The sequence below is a fragment of the Panulirus ornatus genome, chromosome 17, assembly GCF_036320965.1.
Source record: "Panulirus ornatus isolate Po-2019 chromosome 17, ASM3632096v1, whole genome shotgun sequence".
Taxonomy (NCBI): Eukaryota; Metazoa; Arthropoda; class Malacostraca; order Decapoda; family Palinuridae; genus Panulirus; species Panulirus ornatus.
In genome coordinates, this window is record NC_092240.1 from 54,544,778 (window position 1) to 54,567,476 (window position 22,699).

The following is a 22,699-nucleotide window of genomic DNA, read 5'->3' on the forward strand; positions in this document are numbered from 1 at the left end:
TCTCAAGTCTGGAGGATAAATAGAATAAAATCGGACAAGTTTTTGGAGGATGAGTCAAACCAAATCAGACAAGTTCTTGGAGGATGAGTCAAAGTCAAAATAACAAGAAGTTGGTCTCCTCTTTACAAATGACGACACATTAAACTGCATTTCAGAAAACTTACTATAATGATGTCATCAACATTTACAAGAAAACTATCTTCAATCAAAGTTACATATATGTATGCAATGTACCAACTGTCTGGATAAATCAAGGTAAGTTAGTACCTGTGATAGTATTTACAGACAAGTTATTGTTGGTCAAAGTATTGAAATTTGTACCGCCATCAAATACTATTTTGCCGACTGATGTTTTCTTTATTTTCACTACATTATCGATTTTTTTTCCAAAGGTAAATTTAAGAACAAGATCTTATTTTGAAGAGCGAAAAGATCAAATTCAATTTTACAAGGTCTACAGGGATCGTTGAAGAGCCTATACCTGTCGCCATGTTGGAAGTTTAGGATCTCGAGTGTTTGGCGAAACCAAAGACGCTTTGGCCTAAACCTGTCAAACCAGTAAACCTTCCCTACCCGTAAAACCAAGGGAACTCCGCCTTACGACCCTAACGTACCTCAACGTAAGTATAACCTGTCTAAACGTTGTCTTTAACCTACCAAGGGGAATTACTTGGCTAAACAAAGCTTGACCCATCGTTACCGACCTGACTACAAAATGACCAACAATTATTACCTTAATTGGACCATGATTTCTGTAGCCGAGGATCACCTCCGTAAAATCACATTGAACTTGTTAACAAATGCTCAAGACTCTCCTATGTTAGAACTGAGTACGGAACACCACTGGGCCAAACGACCTCTTTTCATGAGCACCAGAAATATGGCGGCAGTTTGTACAATGCATTTTCCACCGTCTAGTGTCCAAGGGAAGACATTAAGAAAGGAATTTGTTCATATTTGTGTTATTTACCAGGTCTCATTGTGGACCATGTGCAGTGCAGCGCCATTTGATAGACGCAGGACTGTTGATAAAAGTCATAGAGATTTGTTAAGATTCTATTAAGAGAAACGTTAAATTGGGATAAATCATAGTTTTAATATGTATATTAATTAGGTATAGTTTGGATTTATCTCATACAGGTTGAAGGTTTTACTTACGTTTGCTTGCACAGAATGAGTAAGTGGTTTATCAAGATCATTCAAGTTATTATACTTTTTTGTACAGAAATGTGAAATATTTATAATGAGTGTGTGTAACAGGACTGGTTCCCAACAGGTGGAATGTGAAAGTTGGTCAAATATAACGTGATAAAGAGGCTGAGATGGACCTCACCACCTGAAGTAAGTTATAATTTTTCCTTTCGTTAAGAACTCTGATTTTCATATTAGGAAGTATTGTATTACTCAAGAGAAGATTCTTTAAGACTATAAACTTTCAAAATGAGAAATGCAAAACGATGAAGAAACTAGATTTTTTTTTGTCATGAATATAAAATTTCATAGACAATGTCACACACTAGTTTTTATTTCAAATTGTTAGATTTATCTTTGTGGAACATAAGCAGAAACAAGTACTACATTAATGGGAAGTGCTATATTTGATTAAATGTATTGATAATTGTGCGTCCAATGTAAACTACGTCCTGGTATATTTATGATAAATGCTTCTTTTAAGTAGTAGTAAGTTCTGCAAATACTAATAGCACCGTGAGAGAGCAATATTGTGGAGATTTCACTTGCGCCACAAAAGTTTATTGTTCACAAGTGTGGTAAAAAAAAAAAACATATATTACCAAAGATGGTCTGTTCAAATTGTGTTCCATTTACCTTGAACTTTTCTCTTAAATTTAATCTTTTGGTCTTTCGAGTACGAAGATAAACTAGCAAAACTTTGTATTTAATTAATTTTGATAGGAAAGTATTGTAATCGTGCAGACGGACGTGTCACTTGCGATCACAAAGAACACCTGCATCGGAAGGGTTACGTCAGCAATGTATGATATACATTGCAATGTATGATATACATTGCTGACGTAACCCTCCGACGATGGTGGTGGTGTTATCGTGCGACTCTATTAAAATCAATTAATTTTTGGGTTATATTGACGTCACGTGAATTTTGCACGACTTAGACTTCCTCCATTCTCTTTCTTGAAATACATTCTCGTCAAGAGATATAACATGGGAAACTGTACGTTCGTATTATTGTCCGTGTACCGCCGAGATCCCTCATTTATCGCTGTCTCGCGAAACACAAGGACCTGGATGGCGCCATAGATGTTATAAAAAAAAAAAAAAGTACAAAAGAAGAATAATAAGCCATTCAACAACACATACACCTGACTGGCTCCCTAACCTATTAGACACCATACATCGTCAACCGTGAGGATGAGGATATCTTGAGAGTTTCACTAATAATCTTCCAAGGTCTTCTACACAACATTACAAGCAGGCAACACAATCAATACGAAATTTTACACCACAAGAAAAAGTCTGACGTTAGAAACATTTGCAGTTTCATTTATGGTTACTTTGAGCATCGTGGGTGAGTCTGCGACTCCTAGTATTCTCTCCATCTCGGCACAAATACCGTCCAGAGGTCCCTAGCGCCCCCTCCCCCACAACCCTTGCATCTTGTGCAATCTTGCCTCCACGTCAGGCAGATAGCCGGCCAAAGGTTATCATAGAAAATGGGTATATTTTCAGGGATGGCTTCTGAATTCTTGATTGTTTTATTATGCACAGTATATTTATATGCTTATGTATATATTTAGATGATGTTTTCAGCTAATTTGATATGTTGATATATACATTTATACAATGATGCATGATAGATAATCTGTACAACTTATCCTTAAGTTTCATGTGATGGTTTCAGTTTTCCGTTTCTCTTCTTTCTTATCTTTTATCATTATATTTAAACTTTTAATCTCTCAGGCGTGAAGTGAATTCATAGGACTATGTAACCTATTTTAAATTGTCGCTCAGTCATATGATGCGGAACTCCTATAAACAGAATTAGGTAGTTTTAAAGCGTATGCAATACAAAGCCCTTCATATTGTAAATCACACTGGGTCCAGTGATGAAGCTATGGTATAAACTTTGGCATCCACTACATTTGTTCGAGATGAAACGATTCGTCAATTTTTACACAACATACACGCATCACCTAAGAGGCCACTACGTCACAGATTAATAAGAGCCGCCTTATGCCAGTAATAGCACCTCGTGCATATACATCCTACCTGTGCCAGTAATGCCACTGCCAGGAATGAGCTGTCATAGATAAGAGCCAGTGCCAAGCTTATTCTTGGCGAATCTTTACAACGCAACTTCTAAAGTTTTTAAAAGAAATGGACGAAGTTAATAGATGACAGTTCTTTCAAAGATGTAAGGGTAGGGCAACAGGAGGATATAACATGAAATTAAGTTAGGAACTTGTAAATGAGGATTTAAAGAATTTTTTTACAGTATACGAGTGGTGGATGAATCAATGAGACTGACTGAGGATTTGGTCATTTCAGACTGCATGTATGATTTTATAAAGTTCTTTGATGGAAGTGTTAAAAAGATGGGACCCACCTGTGTATAACTCCCTCCCCGTGTGGTACTCATAGGTAATTACAAACAAGCAAATAGGAAATTACTCGCTTAAGCATGGACCATATTTTACACCACACACACATCCACCGTAAAGTGCCCACTACATAAAAGTTAACTATACATGGGCCGACCTGGTTGTTGTATGTGAGTTACTTGTAGACAAGTGATGTCTTCTATCCCCTCTAACATAGGAGACATTCTTTAGCAGGTAATGGCTTATAGCTATGGCATGGATATACCCTAGTTCAGCTATGTGCCTGTGTGAATATTCACAAAGAGAAGGAGTTACTGTTGTATTCACACATCTGTTACTCAGTATTAAGTTTCTCTGTGAGACGGTTGTCGCTACAGACCAGACGATGGCTAAACATTTGCTGTTGCTCAGTAGGGGAACATCTAGGGTTTCTGGTATATCTATGCATCTATATTGCAGAATAATACTTCATGAATAACTTCATACACGTGAGCAGTACTTAAGTGCACAAACTTTTCTCCAAAGGTGTTTTTGACGTTAGCCACCAGCAAGTAAACCAATCATTACAATTGCAACGGTCAGACTTGTCACACATATTAACGGTATAAACACGGAGACCCATATCAAGTATTCAAGACGATTACAAGTCAAATCAAATAAGACAAAGTTTTTCATAAATAAGCTTAACTTTGACGACAATGCGACAGTTGGATTTGACATCAGAGTTGGTGAACTTTGTGGCAATATGACATTTTGGTAGGGCAAAGGGTTACAGCTTGCATTGATCCTTATGTAGTTGAGTAGCTTCATAACAACGCACTTCAGGACATTGTAGCTAAATTTTGATCATACATTTTCAGTACATTGCTCTGTACAGGCATATCACATTGATTATTTTCGTCCAATTAGCTTCTCTGACTTTACTAAATGTTTAAGCCTCAATGTCCAACAGGTGCTTTCACTCCACTCTTCTATTTCTTCATGTTACCATCTGCTTTTGACAGTCAGTTTCCCATTAGTCATCCTTTCTATATGCCAGAACCATGTCAGCATACCCAAATCGGTTCTCTCAATCAAACATTTCATCACTGATTATGGTTTTAACAAATAAATATTCAATACTATATCTGTATAGTATTACAATGAAAATAACTACAAAGAAAAGAATTGTAAATGGAAAGTTAAAGAACATTTCAAATATTAACTTTGTATTTACAACTTGTACAAAAAAATGACAATGTTATTACAGCTCCCCATCCTCCCAAACATAAAATAGGTTGATTCAAAATTGCATTGTTGTAATTCTCACAAGCATGAGGGACTCAATCAATCAACAACCTGAAAAGAGAAAAGATAGCTGTATGGATATGTCCACATTAAACAGTTCTTTTTTATGACTTAATGCTCAACCTGCCTTCGGGGATAGCTCAGGGATATCTTAGCTCTGTCAAGTATAATGTACTGAAACTAGAGCCTACCATACACCACAGATTATTCCTGTGACATAATTCAGCATACTTGAAGGATGTTGCTCCCTCCAGTGTAGTACAATGATCCAATACAGTCTATCCCATGCATGGATCCTGCCTTCCCTAATGTTCATGTCATGATACCCCAAAGCCTCCATCACCCTAACCTTCTACCTCCTCCTCAGTCTCCCTCTACCCATTGTTTCTTCCTCTTCTGAAACACAGACTAGGTTGGTCGATCTTAACACATCCCCTCCATCTGTACAAACCATTTCCGTACATCCTAATCATACTGCTTTTACTACCACACGTGCACTATCATTCCTTACAAGATCAACTTGCCTCACAGCACATATTACCCTGAGACATTTCATTCGTAACAGATTCACTCTCTTTCCCGCCCTTGCAACGGGCACACCCATGGCCTCAATTCCACTCGTCTACTCTCTAGCTGTTATGTATAACGTACTGAAACCAGAGCCTACCATCAAGTCGCACAGACATTTCTACAGTTTTTCCTACTTCATATACCTGGGGATGTAGGAGAAATGAAATCACCCACATATTTCCTTTGTGTCACAGGTCACTGAGAGTGGCAGGGGCAAGGGACTGAAAATCTACACCTTCTGTATTCATTTTCTAAAGGTAAGAACACGATGAATGAAGCAAGGATTTTCCCCGGAGGTTTCGTCATCTGTTTTATACCCTACCTTGCTAGAACAGGAGGAAGGGTGTAATATGTTTTTATGATTATCAATATTACATGTTAACTTTTTCCTGCCAGGAGAAGATAGCAATCTAGAACAGATGACAGAACCTTGGAGGATAAAAATATACAATATTTATCAATTTTATTTACCTTAAAACATAAAAAAAAATAGAATGAAAAAATAAGTTAGTCCATAATTCTTTTTTCTTACGTTTTCAGGACATATCACTATATGCGTCCAACTTCCTTAAGCTTGCCAAGAAGAGTTTCTACATCTTCAACTTTGATGCCAGCCTCTCTTGCAGGTGGGTCACTTACTTCAATTACCTCAAAGTGAGGAGATGGGTCAACTCCAAGGTCTGCTGCTTTCATCTTGGCTATTTTCTTCTTCTTTGCTTTCTGTATATGAAATAAGTTGCACTCTTCAAATACAGCAAAATCATAAATGATACGAATTTATAATAAATTATTCTATGCATCATAATAATTATATGCCAAACACTCACACACAAGAACCTAAAATCAGTGAACACTTTGCCATTTTCGCTGCTCTAGCACAATTTCTACATCTGTCTTCCCTCTCCTCCTCCTATCTGAGTTGTTCATGCAAAATCACGCTTACCACAATCATCATGTGCTCAAACCCAGAGGTGTAAAACCCACCAAAATTTGTTAAGTCTTACACTCTCCAAACAGAGCAAAATTCTCTATGAGATGAATTCATAAGACGTTATCATACATGCATCATCATAATTATATTCAAGCTGTTAGAAAAAAAAAAGATTAGAGAGCTGTATAGGCATTACCAGCAGGGAAGTAGCTAAGTGACTGGAAGATGTTCAAGAAGAGGTAAATCCAGATAGACTCATGGATTTGTTGAATAGCACAGACTGATGAAGTGAGACACATCATCACATAAACCTGTCTGTGCTAACTCAAACATTGATATACTGTACACAACTGTACTGTCTACTCATATGTCAAGCAGAAATGACTGGCATACACCAGTTGATGACATGCATCATCTGATGCCTCAAAGTAGCAGTGTAAATAATTGCATCTAAACAAGTTTTTAATTTTTGCAATCTTGTTTAAGTACTCTTTTCACTGCCACAGTCAAATATGAAAGAAAATTTTTCCTTCTTGTATTTCCAAGAGGCAATCAAAAAGGAGATGGATGCTGGGTCATTAGTCTGCCATGAAAAAAGTGTTAAGCATTCAAAATCTAAAACCCTTACTCTCCTTTTTCCACTTGACCAGATTTCACACTTATCTGCCTTCCTTAAAACACAAACAAGCTCATGACAAACTTACATTACATTCTTCCTACGTCTTTTCCCACATATTGCAAATCTTGGTTAAATTTATATAACTAATTCTGCAAAAGAATGTTAACTATAGTGAGTTGATATACCAACCATGATGTTAGGCAAGGTGGCATATCGTGGTTCATTGAGTCGGAGGTCAGCTGAAACTACAGCTGGTAGTTTAACTTTGATGGTCTCTAGTCCTCCATCCACCTCACGGGTCACTTCTAATAAACCATCTTTTTTCTCGAGCTGCAATATCGATGGACAATTAAAAAAAGAACCATCTTTTATGAATGATAAAAATCAAATACTGTAAAAGAAAAACTTGTTTCCAGTAAACATGGAAGAATACAATACACAGTTCTGTTAAATCCAGATTCTAATTCATCTGGCCATAATCTGACTATACTTTCAGTCTACAGTATATCTAAATAACTTTAACAGAAAAAGTTTTGAAGTACTTACAAGGTGTGAATCTACCAAGTTTAAATATATCAACAGGCTCACATTTTCAAGGTCAACAAACACCAAGGAAATTAAATGGTTTGAACAGTTAACAATAATCAACATATGTGGAAAAGAAAAATATACTGAATATCTATCTATCTATCAATGGATAAAGAAAACACAACCTACATACCTTCTACACATCATAGGGGGTGACTAAAAGGAGTGGGAGCAGGTGTTCCTTGAAGACCCAGGCTGGAGATGAATGGGAAGAGAAACATGGATGTTCTAGCTCTGAAAAAAGTTAAGCTCAAGGAGAACATCCTAGGGGTAAAGTCTGAGGTTGGCGTATGGGTGTGAGCAAAGGAAAAGGGGGTACTTCAGCTGAAGACGGAATTATGGGTATGTGTTATGGGGTATAAGAAAGCGAGTTCCAGAATGATGTCAGTATGGAAGTATGTAAAGAGAGTGGATAACTGTGTCAGGTGCTTATGCAAGAGAATGAGGAAGAGAAGCATGTCTTTTGAGAGGAGATGAATGGGTGCACAAGCATACCTTTGAGGCAAATGTGGCTTGTGGCCAGTCAAGAAGTGCTGCAGTCATTTGAGCAGTGGCATTTGAATCATCATCAATAGCTTGCTTGCCCACAATCAACAGTTCTGCTCCTTCCTTCTCGGCTAGTTTAGCAAGGATCTTGGATACATGAAGGGGTTCAAGCTTTTCCATCTCTTTAGCTGGGATTTCTACATGGATACCTCGGTCAGCACCCATGGCTAATGCAGTGCGAATGGTTTCCTAATTGGGAGTAAGAAATTACTCTTGAATTATCATCAATTAATTCGTCACGTAAATACCAATACATGAATCCTTAAAAGGCTTAAGAATTTAGAAAAATCTTTGTAATACTAAAGTCATCCATAACTTCTGTGAGGGTGTCTGTATACCTTAAGTCTTGTAGCATATAAATATGAAAAAAATGCAGTACCCAATTTGAAGTCCTAACAACTCTGTGAATGTAATTCCTTGCTACTTGGAATATGTTAAAAGCAAGATATGTTGTGTATCTCAAAATTTGATTTGCAACTATGTGAGCAATATATAATGAGGATGCTGATTTGTATAAAAGGAGAAAGCAATTTTTTTAAAAGAGAAACAGGAGGAATATGATGACAGCGTATCACAATAGGAAGGAGAGTGATGTAGATTTTTTCCCAAAACAATAGGAAGGCCAGTAATGTATGAATTTTTTCCTGAGATGAAAAGAATCACTTAAACAATCTTCAGAAGGATGGATGACCTTCGACATTAGAAGGAGAATAAAGAGCAAGAAGAGAAGAGGAGGAAGGGTGCGGAAATGACCCTGTACAGCAATGCAGTGCTACTAAGACCCATTAAAAGAGACAACAAGAGGATGCATGAACCACATCCCCAAAGAGATGAATTACATACTCAAAACAATTCTGAAGAGGGGAAGAGAAGGAGAAAGAAGAAAGGGGAGCAGAGAGAGGAAAAGGAGAGAAGAGAGAGGATGGGTAGGATGTAAGGAGGAAGATGGGACAAGGAGAAGGCAAAGGGAAGTAGGAGATGGAGAGGAGCATGGGAGAGGGAAGAGGAGTGACAAAGGTAATATTAATGATAAAGGTAAACGAATATTAGGTAAGAGCTTCTGCAAGCTTTGCACTAGAGCTGCCCTCTACCAGTGGCCTGTTAAGGGTAAGGCACTAAAGGCTATAAAGCAGCAATGGAGTTCACTAGTTACGGAGACTATTGTTGTGGCCATCCCACTGAGGGAGTACCAGGAGAGAACAAGCATCAGAGATATTGACAGATAGGTGGCAAAGGACGTGAAGCACAGCTTTTTCACCACAGTGAAAAGAGATAGCAATTTCAAGATAAGGAATTATCCCCAATGTACATAAAGTGGAGTACCAATAAGGATGGGAAAAGGACAGCCCATGGTTGTATGGAATGTGATGCACTGTTCATGTCTTCCTCTTGCCCCACAAAGAATAAATACACACAATTTGCTCATTACCTTGTTTTAAAGGGATCACAACTAATGTAGATGACACACCTCTTCATAAAGACAGAGGAGCTTATCCAAATTCATCAAAACCTCTCACACGCTACACAAGAGACAAGTGGCCAACAAATAATAAGTGGACACAATTACAAGTGAACATCAGTACTTACATCCTAGCTTTTTAGCTAAGAATGAAAATGTATATGACATCAAATGTCTGCATTAAATATAATATGAAGTAAAAAGAGAGTGCTGGCTACTTATTAACTGAAAATAATCAAGCAGATACACCTCTGCATGGGTTAAAATTGTACAAAAAGGACACGTTACAATGACTGAAGTTTACTATTGAAAATGTTAGCCAGGGAAATGTGGTAAGAACAAGTTCCTTAAAAAATATAAAGAACATATTTTGAGTTAAAAACATCTGCATATGCAGATGTACATACACAGTAACTTAAAATCCCCTTACACACTGGGGGAAACATTAAACCAGCCCCCCCAAAAAATAAAACTGAATATTACAAACTTATTTGTTCCTCACCTGTGCCTGGGTGGGGCCACAAGATACTGCTATGACCTCTTTTGCTATTTTCTTCTCCTTCAAGCGAACAGCTTCCTCAATGGCAATCTCATCAAAAGGATTCATAGAGTGTTTAACACCATCTGTGACTACTCCTAACTTATCAGGCCTCACACGGATCTAAACAAAACATATCATACATTTAGAGAACCATAAAGATTATTTCATGTACTGCTTCATATTCCACTGTAAAGTAATTTTATCAAAACTGATTACAATAAACACCTGACAGAAGAGAACTCATGAAAGACACTTTGCACACAATTTCTGTCAGACAAAAAATCTTTTAACAGTCCTCACCCATAAAAACTTAAATGTTTCACATCCATAATAGTGCAGTTAAGATTATCCATTCACAAAAGGTTTCCACTGCATCTAATCCGTCATTCCACTTGCATCTTCACCTGAAATATCACTAGCCCTTATCAATTCTCTAACAGTAGCAATTAATGTTTATTCTCCTACCCATATTCTTGATGAATCTGTTATCTGACTTACACCCTAAACCATGTCATCTTAAGCAACTTTCATCCTTGCAACCTTCTCATGATTTCTTCACTTATCCTTCTCATATTTTCTTTCTTTTCTTTCAAACTATTCGCCATTTCCCGCATTAGCGAGGTAGCGTTAAGAACAGAGGCCTGGGCCTTTGAGGGAATACCCTCACCTGGCCCAATTCTCTGTTCCTTCTTTTGGAAAATTATTATTTATCCTAATTCCAACTATATGGTACACCTCACATTACCCATCTCTACTGCTACTGCTTTTGACCCATCAAGACCTAATAAACTTGGGTACAAAATATTTAGATTGGGCTAGCTTGTTTTGTTATTGCTGAAGTAACACAAGTTTACGTACCCACAATGTAGTAAAGGTTCTGAAGACGAGGGAAAATGGGGGGGGGGGGGAATTGAAAAACAAACGTCACCCCGTGCTAACCAAAAATTTATTGCAGAGCTAAACCACTCTGTATTCAAAGTTAAAAAGCACTGTAGAATCAAAGTAATGAATAACCATTGTACAATCTTCACTTGGTACACTATTGGTGCATAACCTACTCTAAGACATTCCCAAATAAGTTTCAAAGTACAGCTCTGGGTTATGTTGAATAAGCTATCACTTATAAAATGATTTAGGATAAGTATGTAAATATTCAGTTTGTTCAAATGAAATAATTTGAGGTCCTTAAACATCGTTCATAGACATGTTATCAGTATTGATTAAGAGTATATATAAGGTAGAATGGAAAACTGAAGGCAGAGGCTAGGACTTTATTCTTCTAAATTACTTTGGTCAACGTCTTAATCTCTTGAAGAAGATTTTGTCAGTACTAGTCAAGAATGAATTTCTATGTGTTGCTTTCAGTTTTCCTTGTTACCTCGTACCCTGACACGTAAACAGTTGTACTTCATCCAATATGTAACTTAAAAGTAAAAGCCGAATATAAGCTTGCATAAGATACTTGAATGACTAATGGAGTATCAGGTAAAGGAATAAAAAGTGTCAAGAACATGGTTTTGTAAATGAGTGCTTACTTTCACAGATTAAATAAAAAGGAATTTTACTAACAATCAGCAATATCTGACCCGGACCCCAGGACCAGACTGAGCAATACTTTCTATCAAGTTCGCCCACAGGGCAGCTAATCCATAGAACTGAGTGACGAGAAATATTCATTCATACCTTAACAGCATAATCGATGACCCTCTTGCAGCCGACTAGCACACGTAAGGACATTTTGAAGGCTGTAAGACGGACCCTACCCGTCACCTTCCACTTATCTACCAAGATGGGTCGTCCTCCTCAACCCCTAGTGACTCGTGTCCGTAGTCTACGTACCCTGGCTTGGCTATACCTAAAAATGACCCCCCCAGCTAATGATTAATTATAACTCCCAAATTACGACTGAGGTGATACATAATAACCAAATTTAGCGTTGCGTATTAGAAATGAAATGTCGTTACTCAGTTTCATCATGATAGATAATTTTAATCCAGAATCCGGATTTAGGTTTTTTTCTAAGAATAGTAGTCTCCAAATATCATACAAATATTTTTTTTATACGGTCTGTGGTTTATCATCCAGTTTTGAATTGTCTTTTTTGATAACGGAAAATTCCAATTCACAAACCAGAAATTGTGATCTAGACGTAATATGATATTAGACATTAAGTGCTTCCTTAGATGATTTTTATTATATTTCTAGAGCATCATATATACATTTTAGATATAGCCACATTGGTCATATTTCCAGGTATTTGTTGGATTGCTAGTTAGAGAAGTTAATGATGACTTTCTCTTGCATGAAGTCTGTAGTCTGTTCCAGGCGACGCCATACGAACAGTGAGATTTCCATGGCAACTAGCATGGCGGCGCCCTGGTGAACAGCTGATCACTGGTATTGCATCAACCACTACAAGAATCCGGCCATTAGTCAAGATAACCTTGATATCGCGTCGTTAGTGCTGCCTCAGTGACACCTGTATGAATAAAGTCATTTTTCCTCTGCATGAGTAATGTCTTCTAAGTCTTTCGAGTAAGTTTTGGGGCGAGGGAGCATCGGCTTTCCTAACTCGGTTTCTCTTCCTGTATTACTACATTATAACTTCGGGTACGGGTATCTGAGCTTTGATTTACCTATGTACAGTTGTGGGCCTTCACCAGGTGTGTAATTGTGGTTAGAGGTATTGATAATCAGATTAATAATTCTAGTTTTAATTAGACAAATATCGCATCCATGGACTCGTGTTCTATTTAGTTGAACTTTGTTCACTGTGAAATATTTTAAATTCTGAGAGCTAAGTTCTCTCACGAGATCTTGCGACATTTGTCTAAATATTTTTGCAGGTTTGTAGGATGTAACAGTGATGTGGATAATATCCAAAGTATTTTTAGATATTGAATAACAAAGTTTTGTGATGTCAGACTGGTGTTTTAGGAGAAGAATAGAGGTGGTGTTGCATGACTTGGAGCATTGTCTTCTGTGGTGACAATGATCAAGAAAATAATGGGGAAGATTACGAATATGTGGAAAAAAAACGTAAGATTACGAATATCAAATAAAAGATGTACACTTAAGCAAATATAGATGAATAAGAATCATTACAATATATGAAATCCTTATGTAACCACCTTAGTGGCAGAGATTGATCTTGTATCTAGATATTCTAGTCTAAATATATTTGATGTAGTCATGACTAAACATCACTGAAATTACTGAAAAGTATGAACAAAATAGACAGCAGATGAGCTACCATTCCCTCTTTACCACAAGCAGTTATTATTCTACATGATCCCCAACACTAGACCACATTAATGTTGTTATGAATATTGAATTAATAATGGTTGCTACAGGTTACATGAAATTTTTGTGTAGTTTTCATTTGTTAATGTCTTTAATTTGTACATTGATTAACCCACCATCTTCCATGATATACTTTCAGTGCTAGTATTCTAGTTGATATAGCAGAATCAAATTTAATGCCCCAATTCATGCTCCACTGCTGTTATTCTACCTTGTACTGTTACTCTACCATTACTTATGAAAATCTGCTAATACCCAAAGCTAGTTCTGACTAGAAAAATTAACCCTTTAAATAGTCAAATAAAGTATGAAACAATATTGTTGCTCTAGCATGAACCCAGCTTCCCTGGCTCCTCAGCCTGCAGAAATGAGAAAATGGGTACTCGTTGTGGAGACCCTAAAGTTTTACTTCAGGGTCACTACAGAAGTAACTTATGAAAGTAGAAAAATATATCACTAGACTGCTTTTACTTAGCAGATACCAACAAAGCCTATGGAAACTTCACCGCCTTTCCCCAGCAGCTGAGGTTTTCCGTGATTTTGGCAATAGCCAAAGTAACACCCTTAGAATAGGGAAGAAACTGGAACATCATGGTTGATGGGGATTGTTGGAGAGTTGATGCCTGGAGAATGAATGAAACTGAATGCTTTTCAATTTTGCTATAGCTAATAGTAAGGTGCAGGAGAAACCACCTCGTGTGTGAGCAAGTTCTGCATGATGGGGCACATGAGACCAGTGTACATATGATATAGCTGCTCACAAAAGAAATGTGTTACTTGTACAACATCAGCTGCAAGAAAGAGATTTTTTAATGTCATGCGGGGGTATCTAGGGTAAAGTGGAATATATGGTTATATCCAAATATGATTTATGGTTGATGATATAATTTAATATAATTTATGGTTAATGATATAATATGACTTCTTTTTTGTTTCTGAAAATCTACATTGCTGTGCAGATTTCTTCTTTAATTTGAAAAATTTTACTTTTGGCAAAGATCATATGTACTGAGTAGTATTTTCAGAGTTTATTGTAAGGGCTTTTTTTTTTCACAGTTGTTGTCTATTGTGCCTGACTGTAGAAGAAAGAAAGCCAGAGGAGATTGTGATCTCCCATGTCTATATTTATAAGACTTGTGGTGGTAACTCCCTTATTGTATCCCTTTTCTCTCACTTTAGCATGAACAGTATCATGGGAAGGTTGTTTGCTCGGGTGACATTTATCCCAACTCTGATATTTAATGTCTTTATGGAGAGAGTGTCTTCACGTCGTTGGTTCGATCGAATTGATGACCGAGTGATCTTAGGGGCTATACCATTCAAGAGCATGACAAAGCAGGTGAGCTAGTGTAAATAGTTGATTATTCTATTTATGTATCAGTTTTAAGATATCCTAAAGAATTTTTTTAAAGTTCAAGTGAATACACATAAGAGATATGGTATTTATCACATATTGAATAAGTATACTGTACAATGCAGTGATCTGAAGCCATAAACTGGAGCTTATGGACATGTCTATAACATGCTATATAGGAATAGCCAACTAAATCATAAGGATAAGGCACTTTGATAATTATCCTTGTGGATTAGGGTTTAAAGTTTATCACATTGTCATTTAGTAATTTTTAATAAGCATTAGTTGTGAAACCATTAAGACTTCACTGCAGTCAAAGTATATCATTTCTGATTCCAAAGACAGCAGCTTTCCTACATAATTGTATAATTTAAAAGTGGCATTGATCTCAAACTATTTTGTTCTGTTATATTCATTAACTGTAGTTCCCTCAATTATCCTGGTTTTCTGGGTATAGTAGATACTTAATCATAAATAAGATGTTTTCCTTTTGTGTGGAGTCACATTAATGTTTGAAAACTTTAAATGGGTCATTTTAGAAAAAATAAGCCATTGGCCTATTCCATACATATATACATATAAAAATTCACTTATGTGTTTGTAAATGTATTTTTGTTTCTCTTCAGCTTGTAGAAGAAGAAAAAGTTTGTGCAGTTATATCTATGAATGAAGATTATGAGCTAAAGTGGCTGTCCAACATGAAACAGGTACATATAAGTTCCTGAGAAATGGGATGTATTTAGGCAAGTAGTGATGACTTCTGCAGAGGATGCATGTGGTATGAGAAAGGTGGGAGGTGGGCAGATTAGAAAGGATAGTGAATGGTGGGATGAAGAAATAAAGTTGTTAGTGAAAGAGAAGAGAGGTGTTTGGATGATACTTGAAAGGAAGGAGTGTAAATGACTGGGAGATGTATAAAAGAAAGCAGAAGGAGGTCAAGAGAAAGGTGCAAGGGTTGAAGAAGAGGGCAAATGAGAGTTGGGGTGAGAGTGTATCATTAAAATTTAGGGAGAATAAAAAGATGTTTTGGAAGGAGTTAAATGACATGTGTAAAACAAGAGTGCAAATGGGAACATTGGTGAAGGGGGCAAGTGGGGAAGTAATGACAGGTTTGTTAAATGTGTTCGATGATAGAGTGGCAGATATTGGGTGTTTTGGTTGGGGTGGTGTGCGAATGAGAGGATTCAGGGAAAATGGCTTGGTTACAAGAGAAGAGGTAGTAAAAGCTTTGCGATGAAATCTGGCAAGACGGCAGGTTTGGATGGTATTGCAGTAGAATCTATTAAGAAAAAGGGGTGAGCGTGTTGTTGATTGGTCGGTAAGAATATTCATTGTATTTATGTATCATGGTAAAGTGCCTGAGGATTGGTGGAGTGCATACATAGTGCCATTGTACAAAGACAAAGGGGATCCAGTCAACCTCCTTTATTTGATTACACGCATGTATTTTCTTGATAAAGACTCCTCACTGTTTCCAGTAGCTTTCCTCCCACACCATATATTTGTAACACTCTCCACAGAGCATCCTTATCAACCCCATCATGTGCTTTCTCCAGATCCCTAAATGTTCCATACAAATCCTTCTGTTTCTCTTTTAAGTATTTTTCACACTCTTCAAAGCTAACACCTGATCCTCACATCCTCTACAACCATTATTCATATTTTTCAATCTTTGTAGGAATGGACAGCAGTTGGGGTCAGCTTCCTTCAGCTCAGTACAACAGACATATTTGAAGCCCCATGTCAAGAGAAGCTTAAGCAAGGTGTTCAGTTCATCCAAGACTTTGATTCTCAAAACACAGATGGTCATGTGTATGTCCATTGCAAGGCTGGTCGGACAAGAAGTGCCACTCTTGTTGCTTGTTACTTGATTGCTGTGAGTACATTAGTGGTAATATCATATTTCTTGTTTAGTATTGTTGAGAGTGTGTATTAAAGTAGTCACTAGTACTTTGTGCTTGTAATGGGTTACGTTCATGGACAACTTGTCTCAAGTCAAAATGTATGTTAAGCAATTGAATCCTATATTTTAAGGTGGGACATGTTCCAGACTGAAAAAAAATTTTCAGTGTAATCCTTCCTGATGGACTGTACCCAAAACAACTTGGCTTCTCCTCTACCACCTATACCACACTCTGTCATGATGTTTTTGAGACAATATATAGTGTAATGAAAATTTACATAAAAGGTAAGGCTGGTAATGAGAGTTTTCGCTGCTGCTGGTGTAAGATAGGTGGAATGAGGATTACTAGGAGGAAGAGGGATGTAAATAGGCTTGTCTGCATCATACCCTGAATTATCTGATTTTGCAGCTGTTGCCATATCACAAGTAATGCAGACAAATTTTAATGGATATTTACCAAAAAACATGGTTTTAATGGCTTGAAGTGCCACAGGAATAAGATAGGAATAAGGGAGATAGAAGGAGGTGATTAAGGCTTATCTCTGTCACCCCCGGAATTATCTAGATTCAGCAGCTTTTGCCAAATAAAGTTCAGTGGGTTTTATTTTCTTTTATACATTCATTGTTTCTCTAGTTAGTGAGATAGTGCCAGGAACAGCAAAAAAAAGCATGATGGAAAGGGCTGGTAGCGCTGGAGTAAGATGGAGTGGAGTGATTTTCCATCCATTTCTACCCATGAATTACCAGTTCAGCAACTGTTAATTACAGGTAATGCAGACTTTACAAAAACCCTTTATATCTGTAGGATATCTAAATGAAATGCTTACATTGGCTCAGTTATGTTTAAAAATCCAGCCCTGCATGAACTGATTTTTGGCATCCCCTAACTCGAACAGTTTTTATCTTCCTTGCTAATCGGTGTCTTCATTGGTTTTCTTTTCTAAAATAAGCTGGCCTTATCCATGCTAAACATATCCTGTGTTGTGTAACCTACATCCTCAATAATTTTTTCTGGATACTTATGAAATCCTTGTAAATGTAAGATGGCTTGGTAACAGCATGCATTGTAGCACAAACATTTTATTTATTGTACAGAAAGACCTCCATTGGGTGGATATGAAAGTATTTTCCCAATTGTTGGAATGCATACATATTTTATCAGTCGGTGGGACACAAATCATTTATTCAGCTCTGACATCACGAAAAGTATAGGTCATGTTAAGTACACTAGGACTTAGAAATATCTTGACACAAGTTATTATTAAGAGAAAATTGATATGTTGAAAATGTAGATTTAACAGAGTTAATGAGAACTAAGGCTTTGTTGAAAAAGTTAGTTTCTGACTAGTATTAGACCTCCTAAGCAACACTTATTTAACCTCAAAGAGATGATTTTACATCATTTAACCTCAAAGAGATGATTTAACATCATTTAACCTCAAAGAGATGATTTTACATCCTGTACTTCCATGAGTGTCTTTAACATTCCTTCCAGACACGTTGAAATACCTATATCTACTTAGGTTGTTGGGTAGCAGTAAGCATGAATGAACTCATCAGTTGTTGGAATATAAACTAAATATTATTTTGCTGTGACATCATTAGAATATGCATAAGTACACAGACACCTTTGCTGAAAGAAGAGATTCTTTTAGACATCAGAAATACAAAAGTAAATATTTTTTTTAGATTTATCACAAGTCAGAGTGAAAGTTTCATAAGGTGATACAGTCTACCCTTATTGTAAAATGTCTCAAGTCTAAAATTTTGCCTCGAAAAGATACAAATTGAAGTATTGATGTAGCTTTTAATATACAAAGTTTTTCTTTAGCTAGACATTTGTTGAATTGAAAACAAATTATCCTTATTCATATTATTCCCTGAGCATCTGACTATTTAACATTTTTGCCCTTTTTAGTACCTGATACCTGAGAACGACACCCAAAGTAATTTGCTTGTTCACTTAGGTAAACATCAAGAAATGCTCGTATTTCAGGAAATTTGTATAGAAGATACTTCTGTTACTGAAAACGTTTCATCTCTTGATACCATTTCTTGAAATTATAGAAGACATGAATGCAAACTCTTTCCCAGTTGTGTAGCATTGTTTTACTGTTAGAGTTATGTCAACAGATCTAGAAATATTCTTTAAAATTTGTATAGGATGACAAGCTTTTATGTATATTAGGTTGATGTCGTATGATAGAAAAAAAGATTTTTTCCAACAGTGATTGTCCGGAACAGATGAACAAATGGCTTCATTTACCTACATCTGCTCTATAGCTGCCATGTATAATGTACAGAAAACAGAGCCTACCATCCACAGCCAAACCCCATAGACCAATACCAGACTTAAATTGACCACTTCATATGCCCATGTTCCAGCCCATTGACAACAATTTGCCCCTCCTGCATATACCGAAACATTGCATTCATTCTATCCCATCCTTGCCTCTCACCCTCCTGAATGTTTCGGCCCAACTACCCAAAAGCCTTCTATCAACTTTTTCCTTCTCGATCTTTCATTTCTTCTTTCCTCCAATTTTGACACACAACCTTTTTAGTTTTTCTTTGCTCATCATCTCCTTATATCCAACCATTTTGGCACACCCTGGTTGCTTATTACCACATCTCCCTTCTAATTTGTGACTTTCCCAACAGTGCATAGGTGGTTTTGTTTTTATTTGTTTTTCACAGTTTCACAATTATTATACTGTATTTTACATTTTTTGAGGATTATTTTCCAAAGATTTTGACTTCTTTTTTATTCCAGCCATGCTGGTGGAGGCATTGGGGATTCCCATGGCCCTATGGTATATTTCTTCCCATCTCTGAGGCTTTTGGGTTCAAAAAGTTAATTGTTCTCTTCTGTCTACCACCATTATATCTTTCCCACTTTCTTTTGAAGCTGTATGGTTGCAGGTCTTTAAATCTTTCATGATGATTTAGGTATTCCATTCCTTTAGTTCTACTTGTAAAATGTTTTATTAGTTTTATTGACACTTATTATTTCACATATTACGTAGAGAGAGAAAACACCTTCCTACAAATACATATGATGACATTTTGCTTAAGGCATGGCTAGTGCATAGCACTCACCATGTAGCTTGCTGGTTGATTGTGCTGTAAACCTTGGCATGATCAAACCTTGGTACATCTGGTGCTTTTCGAAGTCATCCATCTGGGTTTCTTTTTGAAATTTCAATGTTCACTTTGGTAATGTTTCCTATCTCATCGAGTAGAATATTGAATAGCAGGGCACTCTAAGTATTTTTTACATTATCTTTTCAATATACTCCTATATGTGCTTTTAGTCCCATACATAAGTATGGAAAGCTTTAAAGTATAAAACTTTTTTTTCCTTCAGTCAGCTGCAATGCGTATATTTTCATATATCTTTCCCCAGATTTATTTGTGGCATTACACATGTAGTTGCAGTTCAGGCAATCATTTATGATAGTTTAGGTGTTCTAGTCCTTAGTTTTTACTTATAAAGTTATTTTGAATCCTCTCTAGCTTGTTTATTTTAGTTCATATACTACCTCGCAAATGCGGGAGACAGCGACAAAGTATAATAAAAAAAAAAAAATATGTCAATGTGTTGAGAGTGATACCAATTAAATGTTTTGGATGATTCTTTTGCACTGTTATGCTTTAAACTGGGGAGATGAAATCATTTGGGTGGATAAGCTATTTTTACTGTTATTTTATCTTCTCTTCACAGAAGTACGGATGGACACCAGAAGCTGCTGTGGCCCACATTCATGCAATTCGTTCACATACCTGGCTTGGACCCAGACAGCATGAAGCCATTTCAGTATATCATAGAAGTTTACAAGAAGGATAATACATTATTTTACATTTTAATGAAAAGTCTTCCATAGTAACTTATAAGTTTGCTTAAGTTTGACGTAGTTACTTTGGTTTGACTTTCCTGGATTCCTCTCTCATTTCCCATTGGGGGGGTAGTGCTCTAGGTCTTTGCCAGAGTATGATTACTCTCTGGAAATAAAGGTGCATAGGACTGTCAGGCCCAAAATGTTCATGACTTCCAAGACAATCCAGCATTCAGTCTGAGGAATTTCTTTTTCTTATCTGTAGTCTGAAGTGTATATCCAGTGGTCTAGGAAATAGGAAACAAGATCAAAAAGATTTTCAGGGATCATAGTGCAGCCTTTCAAGAAATCCCAAAGCAAAGTTCTTTACAGTAACCAGTACCTTGACTGAGACTAACTTAGGAATCATAGAGGTAAATTATCTCAGAGTACAAATCTGGCTTTTGCTTTCAGGCTTTGAGTCAACATAATGGTAACTCTAATCAATTGAATCCTTGTAATTGTTTAGATTAACTCTATGCCTCCATAATGAGTGTAAAAAAGATGTCTTTTGGGGTGAATTTTTTTATGATTATTCTCTATTCTCTGCTTGTCTGTTCTCCTCTGCCATTAGCTAAAAGATTATATACATGAATCAGCCCCTTCCTCCGTATTTTTTTTTTTTTCTTTTTTTTTTGCAAGAGGTGAGAATTTCCACACAGAATCACAAGAATGAGGAGGGTTAGTCAAAGCAGTTCTATCTTAATAGCAGAAAACAAGAAATGGGCAAGTTTTCATATAAACCAGAAGTGTAATAGAGATGAATTTTCAAACTGAGATAAGCCTTGAGGAGCCCCAGATACCCAGTTTTGTTGCTGATAAGGGCATGTTAAAGAAAGTTTGACCAGAGAATTTATGGATGAAGGAAGTACTTTAAGAGAGGCTCATTGGGATGGACTCTCCTTTTTACCTCTTTCAAGGAAATTTTCAAGCCAACCCCATATGCCTTATCTATCTACAGAGTATCAAGTGTCTAGTAAAGAGTGAGAATGCAGTAATGCAAAAATATTCTCTCTTCAGTGACTAAGAAGGATTCTTCTACCTGAAAATGTATCATCTAGAGCCAATGGTTTGGAATTAATGAACATATTTAAGCCTTTTTGAATGACTGTGATAAAACAAGAAAGTGAACATTTTTCTTCACAGGGCTCTTTGCTAACCAGGTGATATATATATGTACGAAAGCCAGCTTCAACTAGAAACATATGTGAGTAAATGCAGTATGCATCCCTCCATATGTACTGTAAATATCTTTGTGCTAAGAGTCATTATGATCAGTGACCCTTCTAGAATGTTAAAGTGGCCAGAATCTCAAATTGTATTTGATCATTGTATGGGGATTGTTGAAATGTACCATGTTTCATCAAAATTGGGTATCAGATGGATTAGTTGTAAAAACTTATAGTTTTCCATAACTTTTGCTTCTAAAAGCTGAAAGTGGTTGTCACAGATTTGTCATTATTTTGAAGGATATGTGGAAAGACATTTTGTTTAATTTCATGAACATTAGTTGAAATATGGCCAAATAAATAGCAAAAAAAAAAATACCTATAACCTTTCAAGAATAGCCAAGAAAAGTCAGATCACAAAATTAAGGTGTCCATAGTATGGGGCATGTAAAAAGACCCTTGCAACATATCTTATGAATAGGCTGAAATGTAGTATGTTAATAGCCCAAGAAACATTTTATGGCACTTGTGGAAAAGTATATATGTGCATAGCTTTTATAAAAAAAAAAAAAAGGAACAGCAGCTCAAAATATATTTTTGGGCCTTATGTATTCAACACCATAAAATCCTCTAAAAAAAAACTTAAATCAGAAAAAAAATAATGAGGTCTTATTGAACCAAGGAACACTGCTACCAAGTTTTAAGTCAATCAGACTCAAGATGAAGGAATGACAAACTTTGACTGTTGGAAAGAAGCATGGACACATAAATATTGCCTACCTTTTTTACTTCTTCCTGAATGTCTGAAGTTATGGTCTACAAAGAATTGGTATTAGCCACCTGTATTAGATAATGGTTTCCTCCAGACATGATAGACACAGTGCATGGCACCTGGAAGTACAGAATGCAAGTGGATGCTTCAGTTTCCTGTACATCAACTTTAATTTCAGAAAGTAATGGAAAACCTCCTTGGAGT

At 36.5% G+C, this 22,699-nt stretch overlaps 2 protein-coding genes and 1 long non-coding RNA gene across 6 annotated transcripts; 2 read left to right on the forward strand and 1 right to left on the reverse strand.

Moving 5' to 3' along the window:
* Positions 1 to 392: 392 nt before the first annotated feature.
* On the forward strand, positions 393 to 5,693 carry LOC139754789 (uncharacterized). The gene is made up of 3 exons (XR_011713958.1): positions 393 to 620; positions 1,277 to 1,341; positions 5,630 to 5,693. It is a non-coding gene; the product is annotated as an uncharacterized lncRNA (long non-coding RNA).
* On the reverse strand, positions 4,770 to 11,967 carry Etfb (Electron transfer flavoprotein beta subunit). The gene is made up of 6 exons (XM_071672585.1): positions 11,803 to 11,967; positions 10,081 to 10,239; positions 8,069 to 8,308; positions 7,175 to 7,315; positions 5,968 to 6,155; positions 4,770 to 4,916 (listed from the first exon to the last, which is right to left on the reverse strand). The coding sequence occupies exons 1-5, from the start codon at positions 11,854 to 11,856 to the stop codon at positions 5,985 to 5,987; spliced, it is 765 nt and encodes a 254-aa protein (XP_071528686.1). The 5' UTR covers positions 11,857 to 11,967; the 3' UTR covers positions 4,770 to 4,916; positions 5,968 to 5,984.
* A 460-nt stretch (positions 11,968 to 12,427) lies between these two features.
* Positions 12,428 to 22,331, forward strand: PTPMT1 (protein tyrosine phosphatase, mitochondrial 1). Of its 4 annotated transcripts, none has more exons than XM_071672586.1 (5): positions 12,428 to 12,654; positions 14,602 to 14,761; positions 15,403 to 15,483; positions 16,455 to 16,652; positions 20,404 to 22,331. In XM_071672586.1, exons 1-5 carry the CDS (start codon positions 12,635 to 12,637, stop codon positions 20,524 to 20,526), a joined length of 582 nt encoding a protein of 193 aa, XP_071528687.1. In that variant the 5' UTR covers positions 12,428 to 12,634; the 3' UTR covers positions 20,527 to 22,331. The 4 variants fall into 4 exon arrangements, with proteins under 4 accessions (XP_071528687.1, XP_071528688.1, XP_071528689.1 ...); XM_071672587.1 differs by having other exon boundaries at positions 12,462 to 12,600; positions 20,404 to 22,099; XM_071672588.1 differs by lacking the exon at positions 12,428 to 12,654 and adding an exon at positions 12,666 to 12,782 and having other exon boundaries at positions 20,404 to 22,099.
* Positions 22,332 to 22,699: the final 368 nt, after the last annotated feature.

Bases quoted from the DNA above. Each gene is read 5' to 3' on its own strand.
- Etfb (XM_071672585.1), bottom strand. From the start codon at position 11,856: ATGTCCTTACGTGTGCTAGTCGGCTGCAAGAGGGTCATCGATTATGCT. The intron at 8,309-10,080 runs GTGAGGAACAAA...ACTCCCAATTAG, and splicing joins GTGGCCCCACCCAGGCACAG to GAAACCATTCGCACTGCATT. The intron at 6,156-7,174 runs GTTGGTATATCA...TTTCATATACAG, and splicing joins CCACCTTGCCTAACATCATG to AAAGCAAAGAAGAAGAAAAT.
- PTPMT1 (XM_071672586.1), top strand. From the start codon at position 12,635: ATGTCTTCTAAGTCTTTCGA. The intron at 12,655-14,601 runs GTAAGTTTTGGG...CTCTCACTTTAG, and splicing joins ATGTCTTCTAAGTCTTTCGA to CATGAACAGTATCATGGGAA. The intron at 14,762-15,402 runs GTGAGCTAGTGT...GTTTCTCTTCAG, and splicing joins TCAAGAGCATGACAAAGCAG to CTTGTAGAAGAAGAAAAAGT.